The 16,889-nt window shown below is 39.3% G+C and overlaps 1 protein-coding gene across 8 annotated transcripts in view; it reads right to left on the bottom strand.

The window, feature by feature from the left end:
• rbfox1 (RNA binding fox-1 homolog 1) overlaps nucleotides 1–16,889 on the bottom strand; it is a 216,779-nt gene that overhangs the window by 37,656 nt on the left and 162,234 nt on the right. For 7 of the 8 annotated variants that reach the window (XM_043235256.1, XM_043235260.1, XM_043235261.1 and 4 more), the window contains one exon: nucleotides 2,683–2,925. In XM_043235256.1, the coding sequence (XP_043091191.1) occupies nucleotides 2,683–2,925 (243 nt within the window). Of the gene's footprint in view, nucleotides 1–2,682; nucleotides 2,926–7,739; nucleotides 7,878–16,889 lie in introns of those variants that run through there. The other variant, XM_043235257.1, reaches the window with a different exon arrangement.

The raw sequence follows: 16,889 nt of genomic DNA on the forward strand, positions 1-16,889 counted from the left end.
TTTGCAGCATTAATCCTAATTTAGGAGAATGTTCATTTATAAACAAAACCTTTCTGGTTGATCATTTTAAACAAATGTGAATTTATGTAACGTTAAATGTTAAAACTACCTTTCGAAGTTCTGTGTTTTAACGTTTTTGAAAAGGCCTTTATGCTCACCAAGGCTGCGTTTCTTGCTAAAAAATACAGCAAACATATTAATAACGTGAAATAGGCCTATAATTTAAAATAACTGTTTTCAATGTGAACATGTACATTTTAATGTGCGATTTATTTGAGCGACTGCAAAACGAATTTGGTGCTTAAGCAAAGTTCCTATTATTATCAAAAATAAAAGTTTGTGCTGCTGTTCCATATGTGTTTCAGAAATCCACCCGCAAGCTCACTCACACACACACACACACACACACACACACACACACTGACCACTAAGATTATGGCGGGAATCCACGGCACTCTATCAAAACAGTGATGGAAGCTATCTATTAAGGTATAAAAACGCCCCTCTGGGGACTGATTGGTTATCACCTACTCCAACAAACAAAGAAAAGATGGGAACAGGGGAAGTATCAGAGTCTAGTTCTCTTTTGGTTTGCAGATGAAGGATCAGTTGTGAGGAATGACTTGGATCTAAAAACAGCTCTAGCCAGATGAGGTCATAGCTTTGGACGTCTGTAAACTTGTGCTTTCTCTCCATAACACTAGGCTCGGAAAGCGAAGGGAAGAGATAGAGAGAGCGGGAGACGGAGGGAGAAGGAGACAGGCAGGGGGGAAAATAATGGCTTTTCCAGATGTGGTTTTGCTCCTTTCTGCTCTGGCACTAAAAAAGAAATTTGAACACTAAGGTAGGATAGGCAATGAAAATCTGGCTGCTGTTCGCAAGAAAGCTCACATTTTCCTTTAAATCACTGAAACGGTTTAAACATTCTGCCTGTTGAACAAATAGTCTAATTATGGAATACATCAAGAGTTTATCCTAAAAAAATTGTACATTTTTGCACTTTCTAAGGAATGGTTCACTCTCAATTAAATTCTTTTACTATTTTCTCGACGTCATGTCGTTCCAACCTTGAACTCTATTATTTTTTTCCCAATGCAGCACAAAAGAAGAAACAGCTTGTGTTGTATGACAAAGTGACCACTTTTGTTAAGCTCTAAAAGCTTTATAAAACTATCATAAATGTAGCTCACATGTGGGGATGAATAGCACTGATTTACTGTAAAATCTTATTATATACATTTAGAGAGAGCTTAAGCATTTACAGGGTGCTGATGTGTTATCTCACATAAAATTAGGTGGAATAAAACCAAATATTTGCTGATTTATTTTATATTTCACAATTCAAAAGTCGTGATAATCATGAAAATGAGCCATATTGCCCCTCTACCATGGGGTAAGAAGGCCCCCAGGCTCATCCCAGCTGTCATCTTATTGTTACAGAATATATATATATATATTCTACGTCACATATTCTACGTAAATGTATTATATATATATATATATATATATATATATATATATATATATATATATATATATATATATATATGTATATGGTGACACTTTACAATAAGGTGTCATTTGTTAACATTAGTTAATATATTAACCAACGTGAACAAATAATATTCATTACAGTATTTATTAATCTGTGTTATTGTTTATATAAATACTAATGTTACCTAATGTTAACGAACACAACCGGTGATGCATTAATAAATGCTGAAATTAGATCATGTTGGCTAATGTTGTTAACTACTGAACCTTATTGTAAATTGGTAACTGTATTTTTTATTTATAATGACAATCAACTAACAGTATTACAGTAAACAAATAAAAATACACCTGAACACTATTTATTTTAATGAAAGACATTGTCATGATGGTGATAAGATAACAGTTCACACCAATAGTTTGAAATATATTATTATATAAAACTAAACAATATATATATATATATACACACACACACTCACATACCAGTATAATTACATACCTCTTGCGTTATCTTATACTAAGGGTCTAATTATGGAAAACAAACAAAAAGAAAATACAAACTTAAATGGATCACTGAGTCCACAAATCCCCAATTTAACAGACAATTTTCTGAAGCCAAATAATAACTTTGTTGGAGGAAAAGACCAAAATGTAAGTCATTATTCACTGCTAACTCACAGCTCACGACATGAAGCTGAGAAAATAATAACATTAGATTTTTGGGAGAACAAAAAAAAAACCCTATGTTTGCTTTCTTTGCTTTGTCTTTCTTAATCTTTGCCTGTCTAGCTCGTACTTATTCGAAAAAAAAAAGAGGTATCAAGCACTTCCAGTGCCTATTTACCTTTTCTTTATATGCACTTCCTTTTATGCACTGAATCTTACCATTTTGGGACAGACAACGGCCTTGAAATTATTTTTAAAAACTAGCAGGGAAAACCTCACCAAACTAAATTCAGCGAGAGCACTTTGTACTCCGAGTTGGTGAAATAACACAAAGATGGTCAATTATTCATGGAAATGCCCTGAAACATATGAAATATTAAGGCAGGCTACAGCACTGATGTCCTTGGAGGGCAGATCACGGAGGGCACCTCAATCCACAGCACAATCCAAAAAACCTGAACCGTGACGAGCAATGCCATCAAGAAGACTCAGATACAGAGCGAGAGCGAGATGGGGGCTTACTGTGGCTGTGCCGGAGACCGCCTGTACGCTGTTGTCTGGTCCGCTGGGCTCACTGTGCGTCTGGGCAGGGGGGTACATGTTCAGCGTGTGCTCTGCCACGGGGGTCTGGCCCGGGTAGTCTGGAGTCGGGTGAGGGTGGGACGGCGTGTACTCAGCAGGAATGCCGTTCTGAGGGGGAGCGAACTGGGCCGATGGGTAAGGCTGGGCCATGGTTTCTGGGGGTGCTGGGGCGTCTTGATTACCCTGAAAGACAGAGAACCACAGCATAAGCGTTAACAGCAAATTCGAATAATTCACTAAATGACTAATAGCACGTGGACACCTGAACAGCAAACCCGTATCGGCAGTGCATTTCAAAACACTGGATATTTGGTGCACTCTTATCTGCTACAATAGCTATTTTTACTTTAGTGTTTTAAAATATGTGAAGCGCATTCTTCAAGCGAGTTGTGAGGATTGTGACTCATCTCGGCTTTTTAAAATTCTTTCAGGTTCGTTTACTGACCCTTCACGCAGGTTGCGTGGTTAAAACAGGAGATTGCGGGAATTTACACTAACTGTAATAACCAACTGTTTTTATATCACTAATATAAGTAAATCACAGAATCAATTGATTCATAAAAAATTTTTTTAAATTCTTCATTTAGAGAGATCCTGAAAACTGAGACAAAGCAGATTTAACATATTTCCTTTTATTAAAAATTTGTCTACTTAAAAGATTTGTACTAAAACGCTGATTCTAAAACATCTCTGTGGAAACTACAGAAATATATTATTATCAATATAAATATACACACATGCATGAATATATTTAAAGAAATGTTATATTTGTACAATAAATGTATTTATATATATAATACATTTAAATACATATCAATATTTTCACAATATGTACTTGTGATCATATATTTATATATACATAATAAATATACACAGTACTCAAAAAAAAAAAAATGGATGGAATTAATCGTACTACACGCACACAGAACCCCAAAACACACTGTACACAGATTAATTCAAGACATCTACAGTTTAGCCATATGGGCTTTAGGACTCAATAATCTGTCATAGTTTTAAATATGCTTCTGAAAATATCACTTTAAATATTCACTTTTGTGTTTGTTGGATACGGCTTCATCCCTGTTTGCCTCAACACTGCATTATGGGATGTGAGGTCAGAAATGCTTGTACGCATGGCTTTAAGCATCAAACATGCTCATTATAAGGGGCCTTCCACGTACTTTTGTTCTTTATATGAGCTCCACATATACACATGCTACATCTCGCTGCAGTCGTGCCCTCTGTTTGTAAACCATTAGCGAAGCACACGCTCGGCTTCAGACACAAGTTCACTCGTACAGCTGGGCCAATTAAATTAGAGTGTTAGCATGCACCGGACCGACAACAAATGAACAAGCACACCCACGGACAAATGCGTTCTGTACACAACACACATCAGACCTTTATCTTAGGAAGAGCTTTCTTATTTGATCAGGACCAATTCATCCACCTCCCAGCACCCAGATTATCCACTTACTCGTGGAGACGTCTCTCCACCCCGCGCACCGAAACAACGCTAAACCTCCACTTAGCAAGCCACGCCCAAGAGACCAAAAAGCCGGCTAAATTAGCGCTCGCTATCAGTAAACAATGGCAGATTAAAAGAAAGAAAACACACAACAGACTCGGGTCATGTGACGCACGGAAACACGGATAATGAGGAATGTTTCATGAAAAATACATTCATCTAAACAGCTGTGTGGATTTGTTGGGGATACTATTTGTTAACACTTCAGGTGATGATAGCTTTATTCACCTGGGTTTTGTATAACCAGATGGTGTGTTTTTGTTTAGCACAGCCCACTGGAAAATTATATTGTTCAGAGGTCAGGATTACTTTGCCATTATTTATATACCATTAAGCTCCTTAAATTTTTTAATTGGTATGTGCTGTTTTTTTATTTATTTATTTTTGTTAGTTTTATTTTAAAATGATATATTTCTATTTTAGCATTATTTTTATTATCACACCTCAGCTTATTTCATTTCAGTTCGGTTAGGGGTAAGTTTTCTGTTTCTGTTTTTAAGTTTGAAACAGTTTTAGTTAATGTTACCAGCACTGTCAGAGGTTTCTGAACAGTTGAGATCATACAAGGGGTATAGCCGTAATGAATGTGCGTAGCGCAGCTCTGATTCTATCTTGGGAGAATTTAATGAGCAGTGTTTGCATTCATATGTTGAAGGTATTCATCTTTAATAAAGACTTTGCTAGTTTCAGTGTGCCCACATTTTTCAAGGTACCAAATTCTGTCCTCATTTACCCACCGTCATACAAACCTGTACGATATAACGAACACAAAATATATATTGAAAAATGTCTTTCTTTGTGCGCTGAAAGTCAGTAAAGTTCTAAACAACATTAGACCCCACCGACTTTTATTTTATAGACAAAAATACCTTCTGTTCTGGAGTAGCATGAAAGGCAGAGTAAATTATTTATTCCTTTGCTTTGCATTGCATTTGATCGTACTGCATTGTAGAAACAACAACTGAGATATCAGAGGCAACTAATTTGTAATTTTCCCTTCTTACAGGAGGAAACACTTCGTGACACACTTCGTTCGCACACACACATCTCTTTCTCGAAGCCAAACCAGGAGTTATGTAGGCAGAGAGATCCCATCACCCACAGGCCTGTCGAGAACACACTCTGACACGGGACAACTGCACATGCTAAAAGCGAAACACACTCTCCCACCACTTTCTCTCCTCTGACCATAATGCCACACTACACAGAAACACCCCCTACGTATAAAGCGTAGGCTAAAAGGAGAGAAAGTCCAGAGCTCAATCTGTGACTTAAAGGAATATTCCAGTCTAAAATTAAAATCTGTCATCATTTACTCATCCTCGTACTGTTCCAAACTCGTAAGGCTTTCTGCACAGTAGTATACAATAGCTTTGTTTGGGGAACGGAGTAAAACAGTTCTTTTGAGCCAAACAGTTTCAGTGAATCAGTTTTGCAACTGGACTAAACCATTTGTTTACAAATCAGACTGAATTAACTTCACATCTATTTCAAAAATCGTCTCGTAATGGTCAAATATTGCCAATCAATGCAAAACTGTACATTTTTGGGTTACTCCCCACTCGAAGTTATCATATTACTAATATAGTGTGTATACTACATATATAAAAGGAATATGTGACCCTGGACCCCAAAACCAGTCTGAAGTAGCTTGGGAATAATTGTATCAATAGCCAACAATAAACTGTGATTTTTAAAAACTAAAGATCATGTTCCATGAAGATGTTTTGTAAACGTACTACCGCAAATATATCAAAATTTAAGTAATATGCATTGCTAAGAACTTAATTTAGACATCATTAAAAATGATTTTCTCAGGATTCAGATTTTTTTTGCACCCTCAGATTCCAGATTTTCGAATATTTGTCTCTCAGCCAAATATTTTCCTATCCTAGCAAGCTTATTTATTCAGCTTTTAGATGATGTATAAATCTCACTTCCATTATATTGTGAATGCCAAGGTTGTGGGTTTGATTCCCCGGGAGTGTGTAAACTAATAAAAATTTATACCTTGAGTGCAATGGATAAAAAGTGTTTTGGATAAAAGTGTCTGTCAGATGTTTAAAGTTTAAAATACCGAAAAGAGCGACCATTATATTCTTCAAAAATCCACCTTTTGGGTTCCCCAGACATCAGTCACGCAGCTTTGGAACGACATGTAAATAATGCCAAGATTTTCATTCTTGGCGAGTTGAACGTGTCGAGGAGAGCCAGGAGGGAAGCCGCAACTTGCTACTCTGTAAACGGGACCTTGTAAAAAAAAAATCCCTGCTGTTCCTTAAGCAGATGTTACACACATCACGCTGTTTCCCATTAACACCATCAGCACTTCGCATAGCACATTGATATTCAAGAGCGGGCACACCACGCCATAATTAGACTATCATTTGATCAGGAGTGCTAAACTCTTTATGCACGAGTGTCAAATACGTTAAGGGAAGGGTGGAAGGAAAGTTAGCGAAAAGACAGAGGTGCCTCCGCGGTGTGGGAAGCCCCTGTCGGTGCAGAACTCTACTTTTGCGGTCATTATAGAGATTTTTTGGAGGGCCTCGTAAAATAGCTGCTGGCAAACACTGGGAGAAAAAAAAAAGCAATGGCAGACAGTCAGGCTTAGCTAAACGCTTTGGCCTCCACCCTAATGAGAACCACATTTGGAGGACTGAAATATGTTTTACGTGGCAGCGCACTGGATTCACTACTTCACTGCGCTCGGCTTCCAGGCAAACACTTACAAAACACACGCAGCTCAAAAAAAAGAAAAAAAGAAAAAGTGCCTTTGTTTTGGTAAAGGGCTTTTTACGACACTTTGCAAATATAATTTCACACACAACGAGGCTACTCCTCCCTCGCTCCGTAGGCGAGAAGTCGCTCTAAATTTCGCACGCAAGCGAACAGAAGCAGCTCACGGTCGCACTGAGTTCAACCGCGCGCTAATGCCTCAAAAAATGATGGAAAGCCAGGTGGAGCGCGGCAGCACTGAAGCGGTACGTGTCGGAACGTTTCGGGCGGTAGTGTTTGACTATTACGCAGCCAAATAAACCGCTTGAAAAGCAGCGAGTCTAACTCTCGTCTGCCTCTCTCACTCGCTCTCTCAGGGTGGATGACAGAATATGGGCTGCCAAATTTGTTAGTTAGCCACTTAGACCGACCCGGAGCTTGGAGATGGACTGGAGAGAAACGAGAAAGAAAGAGACGATGAAACGTGTGAAAAGAGAGATAGAAAGCAAAACAGCTGCTGATAAGGCAGCCTGAAAAAGAGTTGCTGAAGGGGGCTCCCTCTTTCTTCAAAGAGCACGCTCTCTCTCGCGCGCACACACATACACGCGCGCGCACACACACACACACTTGAACGCTGTCATACACAAGCCACCCGCTCTACTGTGCAGCCACAGCACAAAAGGAAGACGGGCAGGAGAAGAAAAAAATGCAGTAATGCGCTTGGTAAGCAGAATAACGGTGAAAAAAATACCTGTTCCACCATCTTGCTCCCTTTTTCCTCCATAAACTAAGCAGCTGCCTTGGTCCCAATCCCTGCAGCATCTGCCTAAAGCAAGCATCAATTATAGATGAGGGTGTGTGTTCACCGCTGTGTGTAGCGAGAGGGAGAGAGTGAGTGTGTGAGTATGTGAGTGGGAGGGAAGGGAGGGGTGGAGAAGGAGGAGGGAACTAATGCAAGCGAAAGCTATGCTCCAAAATTTCTCTCTCTCTCTCTCTCTCTCTCTCTCTCTCTCTCTCTCTCTCTCCTCTCTGTTCATAACTAATGTGCGACTCTCTGAAACGTTAGCGATTCAGGCCATTCGGCGAGCTTGAAATTAAATTCAATTTAGAGTTGTGATATAGAATGCGAAATGATGTGAAAGCTGCGGCTGTTATCTGTCTGTGAATGTAGAGTTGAAGGATTTTGATCGTATGCTTCACGGTCTTGTATCTTTGATGGTGGGGAAAAAAAAGCATTAATCTCTCAAAACTTTGACAAAACTAAGAAGGTTTTAAACTATATGCAGCCGGTTTTATGTAATAATAATAACAAGATTTGCCTAATTGAGTAGCAAAACTTAAAGATATGAACTCAATATATTATTATCGCACTCTCAAATATGTTTTTCTTGTTTAACAAAAAATATTAATTAGCATTTCATTCATTCCGTTAAAACAAGGCTAAAAAAAATAAATTAATATATTTTTTAAATCCACATATTCAAAAAAGTGTATAAATATAAAAGCTGAAATAAATTAATTTAATAAATAATTTTTCAAAAAATGAATGTATATTCTCTAGAAAACAGACTTTTTTTATTTAGATATTCTTGGAAAACAAAGTGTATTGTACAGTTTATACAAAGGAAATGTATTTATTTTAGTTTACCGCATGAACTTCAGAAAATCTAGCCATTTATTTTTTACATGGTCGGAAAATTGCATAAGCTACTTGGCTCCACTCATAACACTGCTCCTGATGGGAAAAAAACGCACAGGCTAAAATTTTACTGTGTATGCTTGATTTCTCGCAGTAAACAAGAACCATAATGTTTATTTAATCATGTATCTGGTGCTCGGATGGTAAGTTCTGTTTACCTTTTGGTTCATTTAAGGACACGCAACTCAGTGAAAGTGAGTACTGACCCCTTGGCATCCATCAATGCTGAGGATTTTGGTCGGGCCGGGCTGAGAGGTAAACAGGATCAAGATGCACTGTCCTTGCTCTTTCAAACACACTGACTTGCACAGCAAAATCCTGGGCCAACTCTTTCGAGAAAAAAAAAACGGCTGAGGCAAGGCCTTCTTGAGCCCCTGCTGGGTCCGCCCTTTCTTTCCTATAGATTGGTCGTTCGATCAACCTTCACCTTTGTTTTCTCCTCTCGCTCAATGCAGGATTCTCTCCACAGGCGCTTCTTGTGTGTGAGTACGCATGCGAGCGAGACTGAGTGTTTAAGGACCAGCGTGCTGCCCCTTTACTCCAGACAGTCAGCTGGCATCTGTCCAGATCCGTGGAGTGCCACTTTAGCTGGACACGATCTCAGTTTAGAGGGCAAAGCTTTTCCCAACAGACCCGCAGTGACATACGGCTATAGAGCGGGGCAGGACCCCGGGACCCCTTCGACCGTTCATTATCCCAGCCATTTTCGTATCAAACATTTAATCGCTTGCACCCGGTGAGCATTATCCGACACTTCTGGAGGAGTTACGCCGTTTGCTGAGTGCGTGATAACTCGAGAAGCCAGACATCAAATCGCACTCCCTGTCTCCGAGTAAACAAATTAATAATGCAAGAGGTTTTGTAGCGCATGGGTGTGAACTATTTTGAAAGTAACCCATTTCCCAGCAGGAGGCTACCTTTTAAACATGCAAACTCAAAAGGAAGCGGGGCCCGGCAGACGTCGTGAAAATATAACCATCTCCCACCAGCAGAAAGTTTCCGCTGAAGGTTCATCGGGTGAAAGGAAGCAGAGATTGAGAGATAGCATTGTAGCTCTGTGTGCTCTTTGTTTGTATGCATTTTTAATAAATAATTTTCATCAAATGTATTAAATATTTGTCATTCGTAATCTTTGTATATCGCATGTTAGTTCAAAATTAAAACCACAATAAAAAGTTTCAAATTAAAATGTAAAATGATACTTAGTTATGAAAACGAAGTTATGCCTCAAATATCGTATATAATACACTTATAACAACCATTACGTACTCAACCAGTCTAAAAATGGTTACAACAATCCAACTATATTCTCTCGAAACAAGTCTATAAATGCAAGTTAATAAACCATTAAATTTATCTTTAAAATACTAAAAATACTTTTGCGCTGAGAAACGCTGCATTTGTTCACGAAGCTTTTGTGAAGGAACTAATATGAGGCGTTGGAAGGAAAAAAATAGCTTTTGCGAGCGAATGTTTTTCGGGGAACACAATTATTTTGTGAGAAAATGGGAATAATGAGTAAATTCAAATATTTTGTGAAAGTATGAAAGGTTTTCTATCAGAACACGTTACATCTGCTAGAGAGCGCAAGTTGGGATGCACCTCAATTATTAAACGGCATTTTTAAATTCGAACATTTAACAAAAGACAACTTAAACATGCATGATGATGTTTCAATCAAAACGTCGCTTCCTTAACAGATTAACGCTGCCTGCGGGACGCCTCGTTTTGTGACCAAAGAGGTGCACCGTAGCCCCGAGTTAATGGGCTAGACTGCGGATGAGCCGAGCGCCGGCTAACCTTGCCTTGTTTCCCATTATCATATTAGCCGGCATTAGCGCAGGAGCTTTCGTCTGCTGCCGCTCAGCTCCGTGCCGGCGTTAGCACGCCATGCAAATGAAGATGTAAAGAGGAATCAGTTCATCAATCACACTCGCAAGGGGATAGTGTGCGAAGGAAGAGGATTAGCCGCGTAGTCCCCGGACCCCGCGCAGGTCTCCCTCCTGTCACACAGCGTCTTTAATTAAACATCTTAAAGCACTCGCCAATAGCACTTCCTGCATAGTGGGGCCGCACTTGCCATTTGTCACAAGGCAAACATCTCTGCGGCCCTCTGAACAGTGTGTCGACAAACTCTTTTAGTAATCCTCCTCCAGAAGCATCTCCATCTGTGCAACCTTAATAAGCTAAATCGTCACCTGATGGGAAATCAGACATTACCGTGATGACAATGGCGGCTCTGGGTCTTTTAAGAGGCAAACAAAGGAAGCCCTTTACACGTAATGGACAGCAAATAAAAAAGGCCAGCGTTTTATTTTCAGGTCAAGTGGTTCTAGAGAGAATGGTAATCGACATGTGCGCTGGTTGTAAGTTACCAGGCGCTGGAGTGTGTCCCCAAGCAGTTTAATTAGTATTAAAGGCTGATCTGGATTAAGTGGTTTGCTGTGACGGACACAAATCCTGTCAAGTCGATACCAATAACAGAAGAAATCTCTGTAGGATCACAAAGGAAACAGCCGGGCCGCTGAATGGATGCCGCCATCGAGGCCACCTCCCAGAGTCTCCACGCGTAAAGCAAATCTCTGCAATTCCTCGCATGTTCATGCTACATAAAGCCAGACCAAATAAAGCTTCTGGTGGATACGCACACAACTATGCACAGGACCATCTCTCAGAGGTGAAGCTGATATTTTAATAGGGGAGAACTGGGATGGCTGTAATTTGACAAAATATTTATGTAATATTTTCTGTAAAAAAAAAAAGAAAAGAAAGATTTCTATTGGAAAAATGGCACGTAATGATTATTTTGAGTTCAGATCAGTCATGTAATGTTAAACAGTTCTTCTACATCAAATCTAGGCTTGTAGAAAACTTTGAAAAGTATGATGAACTCCCAGAGAAGACTCTACTGTAAATGTTATGTTTACTTTTTTTGTAATTTTTTTTTTAGAGTCAACACATACAATTTGCTTGCTGGCTCTCGATCGAGTTGGGCCTTTTGTTTTAGACTGTGAATGCTTTGGCAAGCACGTCTACACAACCACACACAGCTTAAAACCACAGGCAACCATTTTGCGAGTTGAGAATACCAATTTGAGGCATGGTTTCACTGACAGACTTAGTCTTTGCTTCAGTCTAATGGTATTGGATGATGTTTTTATAGTCAGTGAGATGCAATAATAAGATCTCAATAGCTGGCTTGCATGAGAGCCTGAAGTGGGCGTATTTTGAACACAAAGCCATGCAATCATAACCCAGTTCCTTTTCCCTGTTGAACTCGGAGAGAAAATATGAACTCTTTTGGCTTGCATATTGCCAGTCTCTCGGAGTACATAGTGTGCGCAGTATGAAGAGGCAGTAAAAATGGATCCATGCCTGCACCCTGATGCTGCTCAGAATTTCGGATGAGGAATACTACCTAGACAACAGCAGATAATGACCAGCACGCTGGTTGGTACATTGCCTCCTGGGCCATCGTTTGATGAGAGCCAAGTGATACGACATTTGTGCACACAATCACGTTCAAGGGTTTCTTCATACACTTGCAGTGAATGCCATTCCCTTATATTATTTGAAAATCTTTGGGATGAAAAAAGAAGGTTGTGAATAGCAGTCGGCACGCATAAAAGAGCGTAAATGCAACTGACTCGTTTCAGGGACACTTGCCTCAGGGTATGGACTTGACCACAACCCCCTGTACTCAACCTACTCAAGCAAATAGATTATATATATATATATATATATCTCACACACACACACACACACACACACACACACACACACACACACACACACACACATATACAGTACTGTATATATATATATATATATATACATACACACACACACACATATATATAAATAATATATCACATTCTAATATAAAACCTGAAATTACAATTTTGTACAAATTTAGCATATATTATGGTTTATTTGGGGAAAAATAAGTAACAATCAATTTGAGTAATAAGAGTAACTATTTTTATTTTAAAAAAATATAAGAATATTTTAAAAGTATAAAAGAATATGTAAAGTAAGACAGATCGATTATACATAAATGTAGTAAAACATAAATGTAAGTGTTATAAAATAAATACTGAGAAAATTAAATACCAACAAAAATTACTTAAAAAAATGTGAAATCAATTGAACAAAGTCTAACAATAACACCGTTAAGTGAACACTCTTGACACGTACAGCATTTGACTCTCCTGAACAGATACAGATTGAAACTACAACAGCAAGAAAGAAGTAAAAGCAAAAAGGCTGGCAGAATCAGATGGCAGGTATGCAGTCGGAGTCCTGTCCCTGCAGCTGTTCTCTTCCTGCCAGCTTTCCTCTGATACACATCAGTCTTGGCCAGCGTGTTCCAGGCCGGCCGCCGCTTCAGATGAGGAACGCATATACATTTCCAGATCACAAATTCATCGCCTTCCCCCCACCGCTCCACTGGAACAAATCTGCTTTCCATTCCGTGTCGCAAATCTCATGTTCTAGTAGGGTTGAACTTGGAGGGGTTCAGCCGTCTGTGTCGGATGCATCTCTCTTTCTCCCCCAGCACACAGAACGTATCTCTCTCGGCTCCCCCGGAGACTGTCGGCCCTCCCCGTCGCTCACAGCTCAGCCCAGCACGCCTACTAAACATTGGCACTGTTGCTAATAAGCCTAGGTCGTTAGTGTGCCATGTTTTGGGCTAATTTTCTAATCAGAGAGTCAGGGTCACCACCCAAAACCCTCCTTGTGCTGAGAAGTTGTACCACTTCCTCCTACAACACACACACACGCGCACACACACACACACACAGGCTTGGGCTCCCATGTGCTGTAATTATATGTGGTGGATGTCATGTGGGTGAAAAGGGAACGTGTGGCAGGCAAAGGCACTCAGCAGCAGGGTCTCGGCCATATGGAGACAGCCTGGAAACTGTCAGGCTCACTTAATAGATGTTATCCATTGGGACTCAGCAAGGCAGGTTCATATGGAATAAACACAGCTCCTCGGGCTGAGCGCGGATCGGGACGTGATTCACTCCTTAACTATCTTTTCAGCAGCCCCGCTTCTTCTCCTACTTTCTCCATTTTGTCAATTTCTAAGGGGTCTCATTAAGGGTGAAATAGACTCCATCACCGTAGAGACATGATACAGAGGAGAATTAAAGGACTATTTTCTCAAAACAGATTCACAACAGGATGCCATTTGTGGCCATCTCAGAAGTTTCATTTAGCATGTGGCGGCATTTAGCGTCGCAAAACCAACATTACACACACACGCTTAAATGTGATTGGTCAACAGCTGAGCTTCATTCATGATCAAGCATGGTTACAGCCACTTCAGCCAAGCATTTCTATATGTCAAATCCTTAGTGTCAAATATAGTGTCAAAACTATTCCATGCATTATGTAGTTAGAAAGAATCATTGGTTTATTTATTTAATAAAGCATGAGCGACCTCTGCTGGTGTTATTTGTGTTTTTCACCTTTGATTTCAAGACCACGCCCTCCCCCCCAAAGATACTTTTTTTTCATATTGGAGATCCGCTGATGTGCATGTGTCTGCGTTGAAGACCAGTTCCCAAAGTATGGAGGGAATATAACTGTATTCATTAGTTTTTTGTTACAGGTATGGTACTATATGTCCATCAGTTTACTCCGATTTGCGTCGCGACTAATAAGCAGACATTCAGACACTCAGACACTCAGAAAAAAACAACACTCAATATGGCCGCTTTATCGAATGAAGCCCCGCCTTCTGATCAAAAGATCCAATCCCTAATCGGTCAGCATGTTAGCTGCAGTTAGAAGTCTCGGTTGCTATAGAAACAGTCAGCATTCTGAGACTGCACATGCACACTGGCTGATCTAGTCTGAGAAATAACTATGTGAGCAAAATAAACATCATCTATGATACAGTTATTGAAAGATTTCACTGATGATTTCAAATATGAAATTTAATCTTGGCAAACAGTTTTGGAAAATTTTATGTTTCTTTACTTAAAGAGAGGTGTTTTAAAGATGGCTGCCGAGTTACATAACTTGCCGTAAAGTGACTAAATGAGAATAAATGGGAGAAAGTCATGAGAGGGAGCAATGCCTCTATTCCAATATCATTGGATATGACTGGTTATTGGTTCATGCAATAGATCCCGCCTCGTGTGCCTGTGCGATCCGTGTTCGTGAATCAGTGAGAATAATTATATATCAGTGAGAATATGTAGCGTTAATGGGAAGACTAATGTAAAATAGTAAGCAAGAAACGTATACACTTAATACACTTATTCATACAAATTAAAAAGTGAGTAATCAGATATTTATTAAATTAAAAATTTAATTTTAAAAAGAATAAGTTAAGAAAAGTATGTTACTGCCTTGGGTTTTTATTTTGGAATCAGTGTAAAGTTCTTACTTGTTGAAACTTGAAATTCATACTTGGCTTTAATGAATAGAACTTTGATTACATTGTTAATGTAAAAATATAAAATAGAATTGTTTTCTCCCCTTTTTCTGATAGTGAAAGTATTGTTTATGTGTTTGTGTGTGTGTGTGTGTGTGTGTGTGTACACAGAGACAAAATGGATTTACAGATTCACAACAGGACAACCATTAGCACCTCAGAACTTTAAAAAGTTCTTTACCACGGCTTCATTTAGTCTTGGAAAAATCAGCTAAATCAGTCAAGAGTGCCTTTGCTAAATATACTCAGCACAAACTTTAAAGTTTAACAGTCAATTATAAATGAGCTAAAAGTAACATACAACAAAGAGAATGCCACAGCAGCAGGCCGACTCTAGGGTTATCTAAGAGAGCCGCAGAAATCTTAATTACAAGTTAGCATCACCGCTATGCTTTAGCTGCGTGTGGGTAATTCTATTAGGAGATCTTGCACAGGCGGCTCATGTAGCCTTTGAAAACATCACATACTTGGCTTTTTCATTTCTTCATTATGTTTCATCAATTGCAGATCAGCCCTGGATCAATGACTTGTTTGTGATGTGGCGTGACGTTTTGTGGAGGGAAATTGTGTTTCTGTGGGTGTTGAAGGCGAAGTAGCTCGCGGCTAACGCATGCTAGCTTCAGTCTGGGATGGGGTCTGAGTCATCGTCCTGTGATCGCAATGAGACATAAATTGGAGGGAAACAGTAGCACAACACTGCAAATGGCTAATAATGCTATTAGGAGGAGTGTAGGTTATGTTTTCCTGCTTAAAATACACAAATCTTTCTGAGAGAGGCTGAATGTTTTGTTCACAGCATTAGCAGTACATACAAACACATATGCGCATCCACTGAGTCAACGGGTACAAAAACTAACCATGGTTTTACTGCAGTAAACATGTAACTATGCTCATCATAAACTACTGATTGTGTGTACGAAAACTAGGGCTTGTGATGGAGATTCACTGATAATCAAAGAACTGGCTTTACTGACTAAATGCGCATAAATATGTAGATCAATATGAAAACCATGATTAAATTGTGGTTACCATGGTTTACCTAATTTTCGTAAGGCCAAATATCTGACATGGAAAAAACATATCACTGACATTTTCAAACGTTTTGGAGGCAATATGGTGTATTTTTGCCGCGTTAATTATAATACTGCGATGAATCATTTAAATAATGATTACATAGATAAAATGGAATAAACCAAAGGCAAATCAGGTAATAACTAGAGGTTTTTCTAAATAAATAACTATATATCAAGAATTTACAAAAACAAATAACCCTGTATTTAGCAATTAAAAAAATGCATTGTCCAATTAATCTACAATTGATTTTGAGTTTTTTCAGTTACCTGTCTTTGCAAATTCTTCACATATATAGCTTGTTGTTAGGTAAGTTCTTCTGATTATGAGAACCTTTCATAAATATATTCACTTCTCAAGTTGTTTTGAACACAACCCAGGTCGGCCTGTGTGCACTTTGAAAGATTGTGAGCAAGTGCATGCGTGTTCAAACCCGGTTCGGCCCTAATCTCCCGTGCAATACATGAAGTAGAGATTTGTAGTCGCACATGCAATATGTCAGTTGTCACAGCCGTGAACGCGACAGCAGCATGAACGCAAAGTGCTCATCAGGCCAGCGCATCTCCTGCAGACACTCTGATGCTTGTCAGGTACAGGTGATTTTAATTACAGCCATTATTTACACAGCTGTAACAAAGTGGCGAGGTGGCACTGAACCAGGCTGTCAGGCAGCCACACAC

This window comes from Puntigrus tetrazona, chromosome 3, assembly GCF_018831695.1.
Source record: "Puntigrus tetrazona isolate hp1 chromosome 3, ASM1883169v1, whole genome shotgun sequence".
In the NCBI taxonomy this organism is placed as follows: domain Eukaryota; kingdom Metazoa; phylum Chordata; class Actinopteri; order Cypriniformes; family Cyprinidae; genus Puntigrus; species Puntigrus tetrazona.